The sequence below is a fragment of the Salmo salar genome, chromosome 18 (assembly GCF_965601325.2).
Source record: "Salmo salar chromosome 18, fSalSal1, whole genome shotgun sequence".
Classification (NCBI taxonomy): Eukaryota; Metazoa; Chordata; class Actinopteri; order Salmoniformes; family Salmonidae; genus Salmo; species Salmo salar.
The window spans coordinates 81,331,785-81,346,304 of NC_138308.1; the positions used below are offsets into that span (position 1 = coordinate 81,331,785).

Genomic DNA, 14,520 nt, shown 5'->3' on the forward strand with positions numbered 1-14,520 from the left:
TGCTGAAATAAGTAAATTAAATAAATGAGTGAATAGCAGTGCGGGTTGAGAGCTTCAAGTTCCTTGGTGTCCACATCACCAACTATTATGGTCCAAACACACCAAGACAGTCATGAAGAGGGCATGACAACCACTATTCCCCCTCAGGAGACTGAAAAGATTTGTCATGGGTCCCCAGATCCTGAAAAAGTTCTACAGCTGCACCATCGAGAGTATACTGACTGGTTGTATCATCGCCTGGTATGGCAACTGCTCGGCATCTGACCGTAAGGCACTGGGGCCAAGCTTCCTGCCATCCAGGACCTCTATACAAAAAATTGTCAAAAACTCCAGCCACCCAAGTCGTAGACTGTTCTCTCTGCTACCGCACGGCAAGTAGTACCGGAGCCCTAAGTCGAGGTCCAAAAGGCTCCTTAACAGCTTCTCCCCCAAGCCATAAGACTGCTGGAATTAATCAAATGGCTACCTGGACTATTTGCATTGACCCCCCTTTTATTATACTGCTGCTACTCGCTGTTTATTATCTATGCATAGTCACTTTGCCCCTATCTACAGTGCATTCAGAAAGTATTCAGACCCCTTGACTTTTTCCACATTTTGTTACGTTACAGCCTTATTCTAAAATGTATTAAATCATTTTTTTTGCTCATCAATCTACACACAATGCCCCATAAGGACCAAGAAAAAACAGGTTTTTAGAAATTGTACAAATGTATAAAAAATGTAAAACTGAAATATCACTTAGGTATTCAGATCCTTTACTCAGTACTTTGTTGAAGCACCTTTGACAGCGATTACAGCCTTGAGTCTTCTTGGGTTTGACGCTACAAGCTTGGCACACCTGTATTTTGGGAGTTTCTCCCATTCTTCTCTGCAAATACTCTCAAGCTCTCAGTTTGGATGGGGAGCGTCGCTTTTTAGCTATTTTCAGGTCTCTCCAGAGATGTTCGATCGGGTTCAAGTTTGGGCTCTGGCTGGGCCACTCAAGGAAATTCAGAGACTTGTTCCGAAGCCACTCCTCCGTTTTATTGGCTGTGTGCTAAGGGTTGTTGTCCTGTTGGAAGGTGAACCTTCACTCCAGTCTGAGGTCCCAAGTGCTCAGGAGCAGGTTTTCATCAAGGATCTCTGTTCTTTGCTCCGTTTACCTTTCCCTCAATCCTGACTACTCTCCCAGTCCCTGCCGCTGAAAAAAATCCCCACAGTGTGATGCTGCCACCACCATGGTGGCAGTCTTTTGGTTTTCTCCAGACGTGGCATTTGGCATTCAGGCCAAAGTGTTCAAACTTGGTTTCATCAGACCAGGGAATCTTGTTTCTCATGGTCTGAGGGTCTTTTTTGTTACCATTCCCCAGATCTGTGCCTCAACACAATCCTGTATCGAAGCTCTATTGACAATTACTTCGACCTCATGCCTTGCATTTTGCTCTGACATGCACTGTCAACTGTAGGGCCTTATATAGACAGATGTGTGCCTTTCCAAATCATGTCCAATCAATTGAATTTACCACAGGTGGACTCCATTCAAGTTGTAGAAACATCTCAAGGAGGATCAATGTAAACAGGATGCACCTGAGGTCAATTTCGAGGCTCATAGAAAATTTGTCTTCTACACATTCAGTACCTATGGTCTGAAAAGTTATGTAAATATGGAATGCACTTTACATGTACATATTACCTCAATTACCTCGACTAACCTGTACCCCCGCACATTGACTCGGTACCGGTATCCCCTTGTATATAGCTTCATTATTGTTATTTTATTGTGTTTCTTTTTTTTACTTTAGTTTATTTCATAAATATTTTCTTAAAACTGCATTGTTGGGATCGTAAGTAAGCATTTCACAGTAATTTCTACACCTGTTGTATTCACCACATGTGACGGATAAAATTAGATTTGATTGATTTGAGATGGCACTCTTTTGTTAAGTGCACATTTGAATTGTGAATGTGTAGAAGACTTCAGAGAAAGCTACAGACTTTATGGTACAGCAGCAGAAATCCCAGGTGGGGTCATATTGAAAAGTCAGTACTAAGTAATCATGTCAAATGTAATCATAATGTCAAAGATTTTTATACTATTTTAGCTGGACAGCGTACCACTTACCTTAAAATACCCATACCATTTCATCACTTTACTTATAATGGTTTGGGACACCTGTGACCATCACCTGACAAAAATGTCCAGGGGACCATGACACAAGAATGTTCAGGGGACCTTCAGGGGACCATGACACCAAAAACGTGCTAAAAACGTCCTCGGGGACATCCCGGGACAACCCGGGATGTAGACAAAACCTCCAGGGGACCATGACACAATGTCCCAAGAACGTCCTAAAAACGTCCTCGGGACGTCCCCGGGACAAACTGGGAACTAGACTAAACCTCCAGGGGACCATGACACAGCGTCCAAAGAACATCCTAACAACGTCATCACGTGGTGTCCTAAGGACTAGTAAAATTAAAGTCCTTAAAACATCCAAAAAGGTCCTGACATGGTCCTCAATGACGTCCTGGTAACTTACAGGGAACTAAACAAAGGTCCCCAGAGAAGTTCTCTTAGACTAGAGTGCACTGGGGATGATGAGTTGTTATCAGTAATGCTTATGAGTACGATGAGTACGGAATGTGAGAATGAAATGCTCTCTTCCTCCTGAAGTGATCCCACTCATAACCATAACTCACAACCACATGACTGTACCTGTGTCTCCTCAGGTGTTCCATGAGTGTTTCCTGAATCCGTGTCAGAACAGGGGCACGTGTGAGGAGGTGGGGGCGGGATACGTGTGCACCTGTCTTCCTGGTTTCACAGGTAAACTAAAACAGTTATGAATGGAATGAAAAGAGAACTTCCACATGTAACAGTGTTCTTCCGTCCCTCTCCTCGCCTCAACCTGGGCATGAATCAGGGACTCTCTGCACACATCAACAACAGTCACCCTCGAAGCACCATTACCTATGACGTCATGAAAGCCAAGGCCCTTGCAGAGCAAGGGAGACAACTACTTTAAGGTCTTAGAGCAAGTAACATCACCGATTAAAACACCGCTAACCAGCTAGCCATTTCACACCGGTTACACACACACTTAAGCTTTCAGTCAAACAATGATCATCAGAGCAATGAGAAGTTATTATTAGTTATAAACTGGGTGGTTCGAGCACTGAATGCTGATTGGCTGACAGCCATGGTATATCACACCTTATACCTCGGGTATGACAAACGTTTATTTTTACTGCTCTAATTACATTGGTAACCAGTTTATAATAGCAATAAGGCACCACAGGGGTTTGTGATATATGGCCAATATACCACGGCTAAGGGCTGTGTCCATATATCACATTCCCTCGGGCCTTATTGGTTAGTTGTCTTATATGACTGTGACAGTGTGTTTCTCTCTCAGGGGCTAAGTGTGAGAGTGACATAGATGAGTGTGACTCAGCACCCTGTCAGAATGACGGTCTCTGTAAGGACGGCATGGGAGACTTCCTCTGTCAGTGTAGACCTGGCTTTGTAGGTATGGAGACGTCACAACAACTACACACTGTCCTCCACATCATGACTGTCCACTGTCCTCCACATAATGACTGTCCACTGTCCTCCACGTCATGACTGTCCACTGTCCTCCACGTCATGACTGTCCACTGTCCTCCACATAATGAGTGTCCACTGTCCTCCATGTCATGACTGTCCACTGTCCTCCACGTCATGACTGTCCACTGTCCTCCACATAATGACTGTCCACTGTCCTCCACATAATGACTGTCCACTGTCCTCCACGTCATGACTGTCCACTGTCCTCCACGTCATGACTGTCCACTGTCCTCCACATAATGAGTGTCCACTGTCCTCCATGTCATGACTGTCCACTGTCCTCCATGTCATGACTGTCCACTGTCCTCCACATCATGACTGTCCACTGTCCTCCACGTCATGACTGTCCACTGTCCTCCACGTCATGACTGTCCACTGTCCTCCACGTCATGACTGTCCACTGTCCTCCACGTCATGACTGTCCACTGTCCTCCACATAATGAGTGTCCACTGTCCTCCATGTCATGACTGTCCACTGTCCTCCACATAATGACTGTCCACTGTCCTCCACATAATGACTGTCCACTGTCCTCCACATCATGACTGTCCACTGTCCTCCACATAATGACTGTCCACTGTCCTCCACATAATGACTGTCCACTGTCCTCCACATAATGACTGTCCACTGTCCTCCACGTCATGACTGTCCACTGTCCTCCACGTCATGACTGTCCACTGTCCTCCACATAATGAGTGTCCACTGTCCTCCATGTCATGACTGTCCACTGTCCTCCATGTCATGACTGTCCACTGTCCTCCACGTCATGACTGTCCACTGTCCTCCACGTCATGACTGTCCACTGTCCTCCACGTCATGACTGTCCACTGTCCTCCACGTCATGACTGTCCACTGTCCTCCACGTCATGACTGTCCACTGTCCTCCACGTCATGACTGTCCACTGTCCTCCATGTCATGACTGTCCACTGTCCTCCAAGTCATGACTGTCCACTGTCCTCCACGTCATGACTGTCCACTGTCCTCCACAGTCATGACTGTCCACTGTCCTCCACGTCATGACTGTCCACTGTCCTCCACGTCATGACTGTCCACTGTCCTCCATGTCATGACTGTCCACTCTCCTCCACGGCAAGACTGTCCACTGTCCTCCACATAATGACTGTCCACTGTCCTCCATGTCATGACTGTCCACTGTCCTCCACGTCATGACTGTCCACTGTCCTCCACGTCATGACTGTCCACTGTCCTCCATGTCATGACTGTCCACTGTCCTCCACGTCATGACTGTCCACTGTCCTCCACATAATGACTGTCCACTGTCCTCCAAGTCATGACTGTCCACTGTCCTCCAATTCATGACTGTCCACTGTCCTCCACATAATGACTGTCCTCCACGTCATGACTGTTCACTGTCCTCCAAGTCAATACTGTCCACTGTCCTCCAAGTCAATACTGTCCACTGTCCTCCATGTCATGACTGTCCACTGTCCTCCACATAATGACTGTCCACTGTCCTCCACATAATGACTGTCCACTGTCCTCCACATCATGACTGTCCACTGTCCTCCACATAATGACTGTCCACTGTCCTCCACGTCATGACTGTCCACTGTCCTCCACATAATGACTGTCCACTGTCCTCCATGTCATGACTGTCCACTGTCCTCCACATAATGACTGTCCACTGTCCTCCACGTCATGACTGTCCACTGTCCTCCAAGTCATGACTGTCCACTGTCCTCCACGTCAAGACTGTCCACTGTCCTCCATGTCATGACTGTCCACTGTCCTCCATGTCATGACTGTCCACTGTCCTCCACATAATGACTGTCCACTGTCCTCCAAGTCATGACTGTCAACTGTCCTCCAAGTCATGACTGTCCACTGTCCTCCACATAATGACTGTCCTCCAAGTCATGACTGTTCACTGTCCTCCAAGTCAATACTGTCCACTGTCCTCCAAGTCAATACTGTCCACTGTCCTCCATGTCATGACTGTCCACTGTCCTCCACCTTATGACTGTCCACTGTCCTCCAAGTCATGACTGTCCACTGTCCTCCAAGTCATGACTGTCCGCTGTACTCCATGTCATGACTGTCCACTGTCCTCCACATAATGGCTGTCCTCCAAGTCATGACTGTCCACTGTCCCCCAAGTTAATACTGTCCACTGTCCTCCATGTCATGACTGTCCACTGTCCTCCACCTCATGACTGTCTACTGTCTTCCACACAGACACATCTTCTTTGAGGATTTGTCAGACATCCAGTAACCTGGGTGCTGGAATCTGTTTCTGCTTTGCCAACACCTTTGTCTGGCAACAAGGCTGCATTTAGTACTATTTGATGGCAGACGTGTGTATATGTGACTGACTGCTGGTGCTCTGTCCTGTCCCAGGTTCTCTGTGTGAGGCAGAGGTGAATGAGTGTAGCTCCTTCCCCTGTCTGAACGAGGGAGTGTGTGTGGACGAGGTCAACCAGTACACCTGCAGCTGTGCTGACGGCTTCACAGGTGGGATCACTCTGCCTCGCCTCCCTACCAGACTCCTTGGGCACTTCAGTTACCTGTATTCATAATTGCATGAACATTGCATGAATATACTGCAGAGGCTGCTCCTTAAACACTTAAATTAAACCTTGCATTTGTAATAATCACAATGCCACCTTTTATGCAACTACTGCAGAAGGAAAAATTTGTAAAATGATCACATGGCAAATTATTTATTCAAACCTATAATTATCATAATATGCCAAATAAAAATATTGTATTGCTAAAGATTTTATTTTTATTTTTATGCAACATCCACAAAAAAATGCTTTAATTTATACAGCAAACATTCAATGCCAGCAATGCAATTAATTGAGTTTTCCAGTACTCACGCAATAAGGCGTTATGATCAAAAACATTATATTTTGCCTTATGATCAACAATACGACAACAGCTTCAACCAGAGGGGACTGCTCCACTCAGTTTAGTTCCACCAAATTTGTCCAGACAGCTGGATTATTGAACACCCTGCCAACCAGTGTGAGAGAGTGCCGTACCTTTTGTTATATGTAGCTTATAGGCAAACCAGTCATGTGAACATTAAGACATTCTGACTCTTAGATGTCACATACTGTAGGACCAAGGGACATTTAAACTCTGATGTAACGTTATCATTATATTGTCTATTGTTGTATATTTCGATTATTAGATATTTGTATATCTATATCTATATCTCTCTCTATATATATATATAGACTACCGTTCAAAAGTTTGGGGTCATTTAGAAATGTCCTTGTTTTTGAAGGAAAATCACATTTTTTGTCTGTTAAAATAACATCAAATTTATCCGAAATCCAGTGTAGACATTGTTAATGTTGTAAATGACTATTGTTTCTGGAAATGGGTGATTTTTAATGGAATATCTATATAGGCGTACAGAGGCCCATTATCAGCAACCATCACTCCTGTGTTCCAATGGCACGTTGTGTTAGCTAATCCAAGTTGATCATTTTAAAAGGCTAATTGATCATTAGAAAACCTTTTTTGCAATTATGTTAGCACTGCTGAAAACTGTTGTTCTGATTAAAGAAGCAATAAAACTGGCCTTCTTTAGACTAGTTGAGTATCTGGAGCATCAGCATTTGTGGGTTCGATTACAGGCTCAAAATAGCCAGAAACAAAGACCTTTCTTCTGAAACTCGTCAGTCTATTCTTGTTATGAGAAATTAAGGCTATTTCATGCGAGAAATTGCCAAGAAACTGAAAGTCTAGTACAACGCTGTGTACTACTCCCTTCACAGAACAGGGCAAACGGGCTCTAACCAGAATAGAAAGAGGAGTGGGAGGCATACACCTCACAAGTCCTCAACTGGCTGCTTCATTAAATAGTACCCGCAAAACACCAGTCTCAACGCCAACAGTGAAGAGACGACTCCAGGATGCTGGCCTTCTAGGCAGAGTTCCTCTGTCCAGTGTCTGTGTTCTTTTGCCCATCTTAATCTTTTCTTTTTATTGGCCAGTCTGAGATATGGCTTTTTCTTTGCAACTCTGCCTAGAAGGCCTGCATCCCGGAGTCGCCTCTTCACTGTTGGCGTTGAGACTGGTGTTTTGCGTGTACTATTTAATGAACCCACCAGTTGAGGACTTGTGAGGCGTCTGTTTCTCAAACTAGACACTCTAATGTGTCATACATTCACGATGCAATGGCATGTTGTGCATGGTCCCTGAGAAATAAACAAATAAATAAGTCTGATCTTTTTCCTTTCTGTCTTATAGGTTCTCGTTGTGAGCTGGAGATAGATGAGTGTCTGTCCAGTCCGTGTCTGAACGGGGGTGTGTGTGACGACCTGATGGGGGGTTACTCCTGCACCTGCCTCCCGGGCTACTCTGGTTACAGCTGTGAGGTCAACGTGGATGAGTGTAACAGCGCCCCCTGTCTGAATGGAGGGACATGTCAGGACGCGGTCAACAACTTCAGGTAACAAGAAGGAACAACATTCGACCGCTGTCAACCAGCCAAGCAGTGGTGTACTTTTATCTATTTATTTTGTATTATATATCATCTTTTACATATTTATGTTTTATTTATGTGGAAAATATGTATTGAATTGTTTTCAAACTTGAGATTTTAGTGAAATATGGGTGGGACTTCAGTCAGTTATTCCAGATTTGTAAGGCTTAAAAGAATATGATTGTGTATGAAGTGCACTGAACAGGTATATATGACAGTCTTCTCTCTCTGTATCCAGGTGTCAGTGTGTGGAGGGCTTCCGCGGCAGGCTGTGCCAGGTGGATGTTGATGAGTGTCAGGCTAACCTCTGTATCAACGGGGCCACCTGTATAGACGGACCGGGCTCCTACACCTGCCGCTGCCCTCCCGGGTTCAACGGAAGCAGGTGTGAGACAGGTATAGACGCCATGGAGGAGGAGTAGAGAGAGGGGGATGAGTGGAGGAGGGGTAGAGAGAGGGGGATGAGTGGAGGAGGAGTAGAGAGAGGGGGATGAGTGGAGGAGGAGTAGAGAGAGGGGGATGAGTGGAGGAGGGGTAGAGAGAGGGGGATGAGTGGAGGAGGGGTAGAGAGAGGGGGATGAGTTGAGGAGGACTAGAGAGGGGGGATGAGCGGAGGAGGGGTAGAGAGAGGGGGATGAGTGGAGGAGGGGTAGAGAGAGGGGGATGAGTGGAGGAGGAGTAGAGAGAGGGGGATGAGCGGAGGAGGAGTAGAGAGAGGGGGATGAGTGGAGGAGGAGTAGAGAGGGGGGATGAGTGGAGGAGGGGTAGAGAGAGGGGGATGAGTAGAGGAGGAGTAGAGAGAGGGGGATGAGTGGAGGAGGGGTTAGAGAGAGATGGGGATGAGTAGAGGAGGAGTAGAGAGAGGGGGATGAGTGGAGGAGGGGTAGAGAGAGGGGGATGAGTGGAGGAGGGGTAGAGAGAGGGGGATGAGTAGAGGAGGAGTAGAGAGAGGGGGATGAGTGGAGGAGGTGTAGAGAGAGGGGGATGAGTGGAGGAGGGGTAGAGAGAGGGGGATGAGTGGAGGAGGAGTAGAGAGAGGGGGATGAGTGGAGGAGGGGTAGAGAGAGGGGGATGAGTGGAGGAGGGGTAGAGAGAGGGGGATGAGTGGAGGAGGGGTAGAGAGAGGGGGATGAGTGGAGGAGGGGTAGAGAGAGGGGAGTGAGTGGAGGAGGGGTAGAGAGAGGGGGATGAGTGGAGGAGGAGTAGAGAGAGGGGGATGAGTGGAGGAGGGGTAGAGAGAGGGGGATGAGTGGAGGAGGAGTAGAGAGAGGGGGATGAGTGGAGGAGGGGTAGAGAGAGGGGGATGAGTGGAGGAGGACTAGAGAGAGGGGGAGGAGCAGTAGAGAGAGGGGGATGAGTGGAGGAGGGGTAGAGAGAGGGGGATTAGTGTATAAATGTTGGTACAAATTGAAGTAATTAAAATAATAAGTAGAAATAAATAAAAAGCTATTGCTCGAACCAACGAGTCTGTTGCTCAACCAGGAGTGGTTTATTTTTCTTACCGAAATGATTCAACAGAAAGGATCCTTTGTCGGGAGCTCAAGCAGAAGAAAAGTAAATGTGAGGTTTCACTACTCATTGGAGGCATTGGTGCCGAACGTCTGGTTGTCTAATCGAAGGAAATTGCTTTCTTAAAGTTTGATTTCACAGCCTAATGGACTGGTCTGGTCATTTTTCCTGGATCAATATCTATTTAATATGAATCAGCAACTGCTCCTTTACCTAAAAATCTATTTTCATACACACATAATTTCTGGCCCAAAACACTTTTTCTCCTTCTAACCTCAATGACCTGGAAAACTGCTCTTCCTATTTACACCTAAAACTTTTTCAGAATAATTGTAATGTTTTTTCACTCATTTCCGGCCTAAACATTTTCTTCCCTTCAGAGATGTCGACCTCATTCAACCTGGATTTCGAGGTGTCGGGGATCCATGGTTATGTAATGATGGACGGGGTGATGCCGGCGCTGACGGAGATCACGTGTACGTTCTGGATGAGGTCATCAGACACCACCAACTACGGCACGCCGGTCTCCTACGCCGTGGAGGAAAGTGACAACGCCTTCCTGCTCATAGACTACAACGGGTCAGTACTGACACACACATGCAGGGGAACATACATTTTCATGCGCGACTAGGGAGAGTGACTAGGACGGATATTTGTTTACTTCTGTAATTGGAACTAGTTGTTATTCTAGTCCACACAAAATGCTCTCTCTCATCTCTCTCTCTCTCTCTTTCCCCCCCTCCTCCCCCTTCCCAGGTGGGTCCTATACATCAATGGTAAGGAGCGGATCACAGATTGCCCGGCGGTTAACACGGGTCAGTGGCACCACATTGGGGTGTCATGGCGAAGCTGGGACGGTGACTGGAGGGTCTATATCAACGGAAACCCCTCAGACGGAGGGAAAGGCCTGTCAGTGGGCAGCACCATCCCAGGTGTTGTGCTATCCTCAGCCAAGCTCATTCTACTGTATCATCTTAGTACCTCATTGAGTCCTCATAGTCTGCTGCTTAATAGTATCTAAGTGTGGCAAAGTGTGGCGTATCAAAAAGTAGAACGATGCTATTTTGCGGGTCTTAATAAAGTAATAGCAATGAGGTTTTGACATCTTTTAGGCAGATTTCATAGAACTCAAAGACTAGTGGTTAACCTCTGAACCTTGACCCTGTCCTGCAGGTGGAGGGGCATTGGTGCTGGGCCAGGACCAGGACCAGAGGGGCGAGGGTTTTAACCCCGTGGAGTCCTTCGTGGGGTCCCTCAGCCAGCTCCACATCTGGGACAGAGTTCTGGATCCACAACAAGTAAATCACACTGACACACACACATTCAGACTGTCCTACTGCTTTATAACCTGAAACACACACTCACAGACGAGAACCGTAGCTGGTGTGTCACTATCTGAATACAACTTCAAGCTTGGTTACCAGATCTGTTTCTGTTATAGAACTTGTTTTTCATTGTCATGATAATCATGCTTGACACACAAAAGAGTTGTCTCAAGCAGAAAGATACTGTTGTCCAGGCTACATAACTACAGTATATGAACTAGCAACTGGCTCTCCAACTTTTCTAGCATGAGAGCTACTTTTTAAAAATTAAACGTCACAAGCTACTGATTTTCTTCTAGGTTTTAAATAGGCACATTCTCCTTCTCCTCCCCTGCAACTCTTCCCCAGGTCCTTGGTGTACAAGAGAAAGTAGTGCACTATGTTTTCTGTCAATATACCTGGTATATATTTTCCCAAATTATGTTCTCAGATTTATTTTTCACTCTTAAAATTGTTCATAGAGAAAGAACAAAACGGAATGTTCTGAGTCCATGTCAATGCTTAACCTTTTACTGCAGTGGGATAAATCAGGGTCACACAGAGTGTTTCTTGGTAGTCTTAAACAAATTTTCTTTGAAACAAAAGTATTCCCTTCACACACATGGTTATGGGCTTAAAAAAAGAGGACATCTGTACCATGTCAGATATAGAGCTGAAATGTATTCCATTTTGACTTTGCATCCCAATATTACACTTTATATACATCACAGAAGACTGAAATATAGAAACACCAGATTTTTTGCATATTAATAACATTCCACCAATGAGGCCACTAGGTCATTTGACAGCAGGAAAGGGATACATCACATCAGAAGATGTTTTTTTTAGGTCCGGAAGAAAACAAACCCCCCAAATATTTTTGTGTGTAATTCCCCTTTAGTTGCACGTCTGGACCTTTAAGCTGCGGGTCTTATGATGGTTCTGTACTGCTGCTGCTCTTTTCATGGCAAAGTTTGAAAAGAACAAATAATAGATACAAATGATACACTTACTGATGACATGTTTCTGCCAGGTAAGCCTACTTTGGTTAACATTTAATTGAGAAGGTTTTCAGGAAAGTATTTCTGTCAACCCACAAGAGGGTTATCACATCAACTGGCTTCACACAGAGTGATAGACAATGGTAAACCACACAGACAGGGGCAATATTGCTGGAAATAAATTGGCAGATATTGTGTTAGGTTTGGCTTTTTAATCCAATAGTGGCTAACCAGGGGTGGGATCATGTCAGTGTTGTATTGGTCAGATAGAAGCTTGGAGCTTGCAGTGTCTGATACTTGTAAGATTTGTTTATGACAGTCAAAATCACATCCAATCAAATTTTATTGGTCACATACACATGGTTAGCAGATGTTAATGCGAGTGTAGCAGAATGCTTTTGCTTCTAGTTCCGACAGTGTAGTAATATCTAACAAGTAATCTAACAATTCCCCAACAACTACCTAATACACACAAATCTAAATGGGTGAATGAGAATATGTACATATAAATATATGGATGAGCGATGGTGCTCCCTCTGCTGTTTCCTGAAGTCCACGATCATCTCTTTTGTTTTGTTGACATTGAGTGAGAGGTTGTTTTCCTGACACCACACTCCGAGTTCCCTCACCTCTTCCCTGTAGGCTGTCTCGTCTAGCCTTCCCTGTAGCTCAGTTGGTAGAGCATGGTGTTTGCAACGCCAGGGTTGTGGGTTCGATTCCCACGGGGGGCCAGCAAAAAAAATGTATGAAATTGTATGAAATGTATGCATTCACTACTGTAAGTCGCTCTGGATAAGAGCGTCTGCTAAATGACTAAAATGTAAATGTAAAATGTCGTCGTTGTTGGTAATCAAGCCCACTATTGTTGTGTCGTCTGTAAACTTGATCATTGAGTTGGTGGCATGCATGACCATGCAGTCGTGGGTAAACAGGGAGTACAGGAGGGGGCTGAGCACGCACCCTTGTGGGGCCCCAGTGTTGAGGGTCAGCGAAGTGGAGATGTTGTTTCCTATGTTCACCACCTGAGGGTTGCCCGTCAGAAAGTCTGGGACCCAATTGCACAGGGCGGGGTTGAGACCCAGGGCCTCCAGCTTGATGATGAGCTTGGAGGGTACTATGGTGTTGAAAGCTGAGCTGTGGTCAATGAGCAGCATTCTTACATAGGTATTCCTCTTGTCCAGATGGGATCCAGATGCGGTGGAATATGTGACAAATACATATACGTTCAAATTTGTTTGGCAAAAACTCATGGCGGGATGTAAGCTACTGGTAGCTCGCTATCGACCTGTTGGAGACCCCTGAACTAGCATGTGTGGATACTTCTGTGGCAAAAAATGTACAGTGAAGATGCTGGTGGAAACAGGTACAAAAGTAGCTATATCCACAGTAAAATGAGTCCTATGTCGACATAACCTGAAAGGCCGCTCGGCAAGGAAGAAGCCACTGCTCCAAAACCATCTTAAAAAAGCCAGACAATATGCAACTGCACATGGGGACCAAGATCGTACTTTTTGGAGAAATGTCCTCTGGTCTGATGAAACAAAAATAGAACTGTTTGGCCATAATGACCATCGTTATGTTTGGAGGAAAAAGGGGGAGGCTTGCAAGCCGAAGAACACCATCCCAACCGCGAAGCACGGGGGTGGCAGCATCATGTTATGGGGGTGCTTTGCTGCAGGAGGGACTGGTGCACTTCAAAAAATAGATGGCATCATGATGATGGGAAAATGTTGTGGATATATTGAGCAACATCTCAAGACATCAGTCAGGAAGTTAAAGCTTGGTCGCAAATGGGTCTTCCAATTGGACAATGACCCCAAGCATACTTCCAAAGTTGTGGCAAAATGGCTTAAGGACAACAAAGTCAAGGTATTGGAGGGGCCATCACAAAGCCCTGACCTCAATCCTACAGAAAATGTGTGGGCAGAACTGAAAAAGTGTGTGCGAGCAAGGAGGCCTACAAACCTGACTCAGTTACACCAGCTCTGTCAGGAGGAATGGGCCAAAATTCACCCAACTTATTGTGGGAAGCTTGTGGAAGGCTACCTGAAACGTTTGACCCAAGTTAAACAATTTAAAGGCAATGCTACCAAATGCTAATTGAGTGTATGTAAACTTCTGACCCACTGGGAATGTGATGAAAGAAATAAAAGCTGAAATAAATCATTCTCTCTACTATTATTCTGACATTTCACATTCTTAAAATAAAGTGGTGATCCTAACTGACCTATGACAGGGAATTTTTACTAGGATTAAATGTCAGGAATTGTGAAAAACTGAGTTTAAATGTATTTGGCTAAGGTGTATGTAAACCTCCGACTTCAACTGTATGTGTGTGAATCACCAATAATTTTCTGTACCTCTGTCCCATGAAGTAACCTCCATATTTCTCCGTAGATCAAGATTCTAGCCAGCACCTGCCCAGGGAAAAACATCAGAGGCAACGTCCTGGCCTGGCCTGACTTCCTCAATGGGGTGGTGGGGAGAGTGAAGACTAACCCCAACTGCATCTTCTGTGCTGGTGAGGGACAAATATAGGATCAGCTTACACTGGCCAAGTCCTAACCTTAACCATAGGCGGAGGGGGCATAAAACAGATTTTAAATCAGTGTGTAGGAAAACATTAACCCACTCCATTCTCCTACTTCATGACATTTGT

The 14,520-nt window shown here is 45.4% G+C and overlaps 1 protein-coding gene across 2 annotated transcripts in view; it reads left to right on the top strand.

Annotated features, from left to right (window-relative positions):
* The window catches only part of LOC106577822 (sushi, von Willebrand factor type A, EGF and pentraxin domain-containing protein 1), a 192,557-nt gene that overhangs the window by 124,856 nt on the left and 53,181 nt on the right, over positions 1 to 14,520 (top strand). For both annotated transcript variants that reach the window (XM_045701416.2, XM_045701415.2), the window contains exons 21-29: positions 2,713 to 2,809; positions 3,399 to 3,512; positions 5,947 to 6,060; positions 7,813 to 8,014; positions 8,286 to 8,443; positions 9,937 to 10,135; positions 10,313 to 10,488; positions 10,730 to 10,854; positions 14,259 to 14,382. In XM_045701416.2, the coding sequence (XP_045557372.2) occupies positions 2,713 to 2,809; positions 3,399 to 3,512; positions 5,947 to 6,060; positions 7,813 to 8,014; positions 8,286 to 8,443; positions 9,937 to 10,135; positions 10,313 to 10,488; positions 10,730 to 10,854; positions 14,259 to 14,382 (1,309 nt within the window). The remainder of the gene's footprint in view (positions 1 to 2,712; positions 2,810 to 3,398; positions 3,513 to 5,946; positions 6,061 to 7,812; positions 8,015 to 8,285; positions 8,444 to 9,936; positions 10,136 to 10,312; positions 10,489 to 10,729; positions 10,855 to 14,258; positions 14,383 to 14,520) is intronic.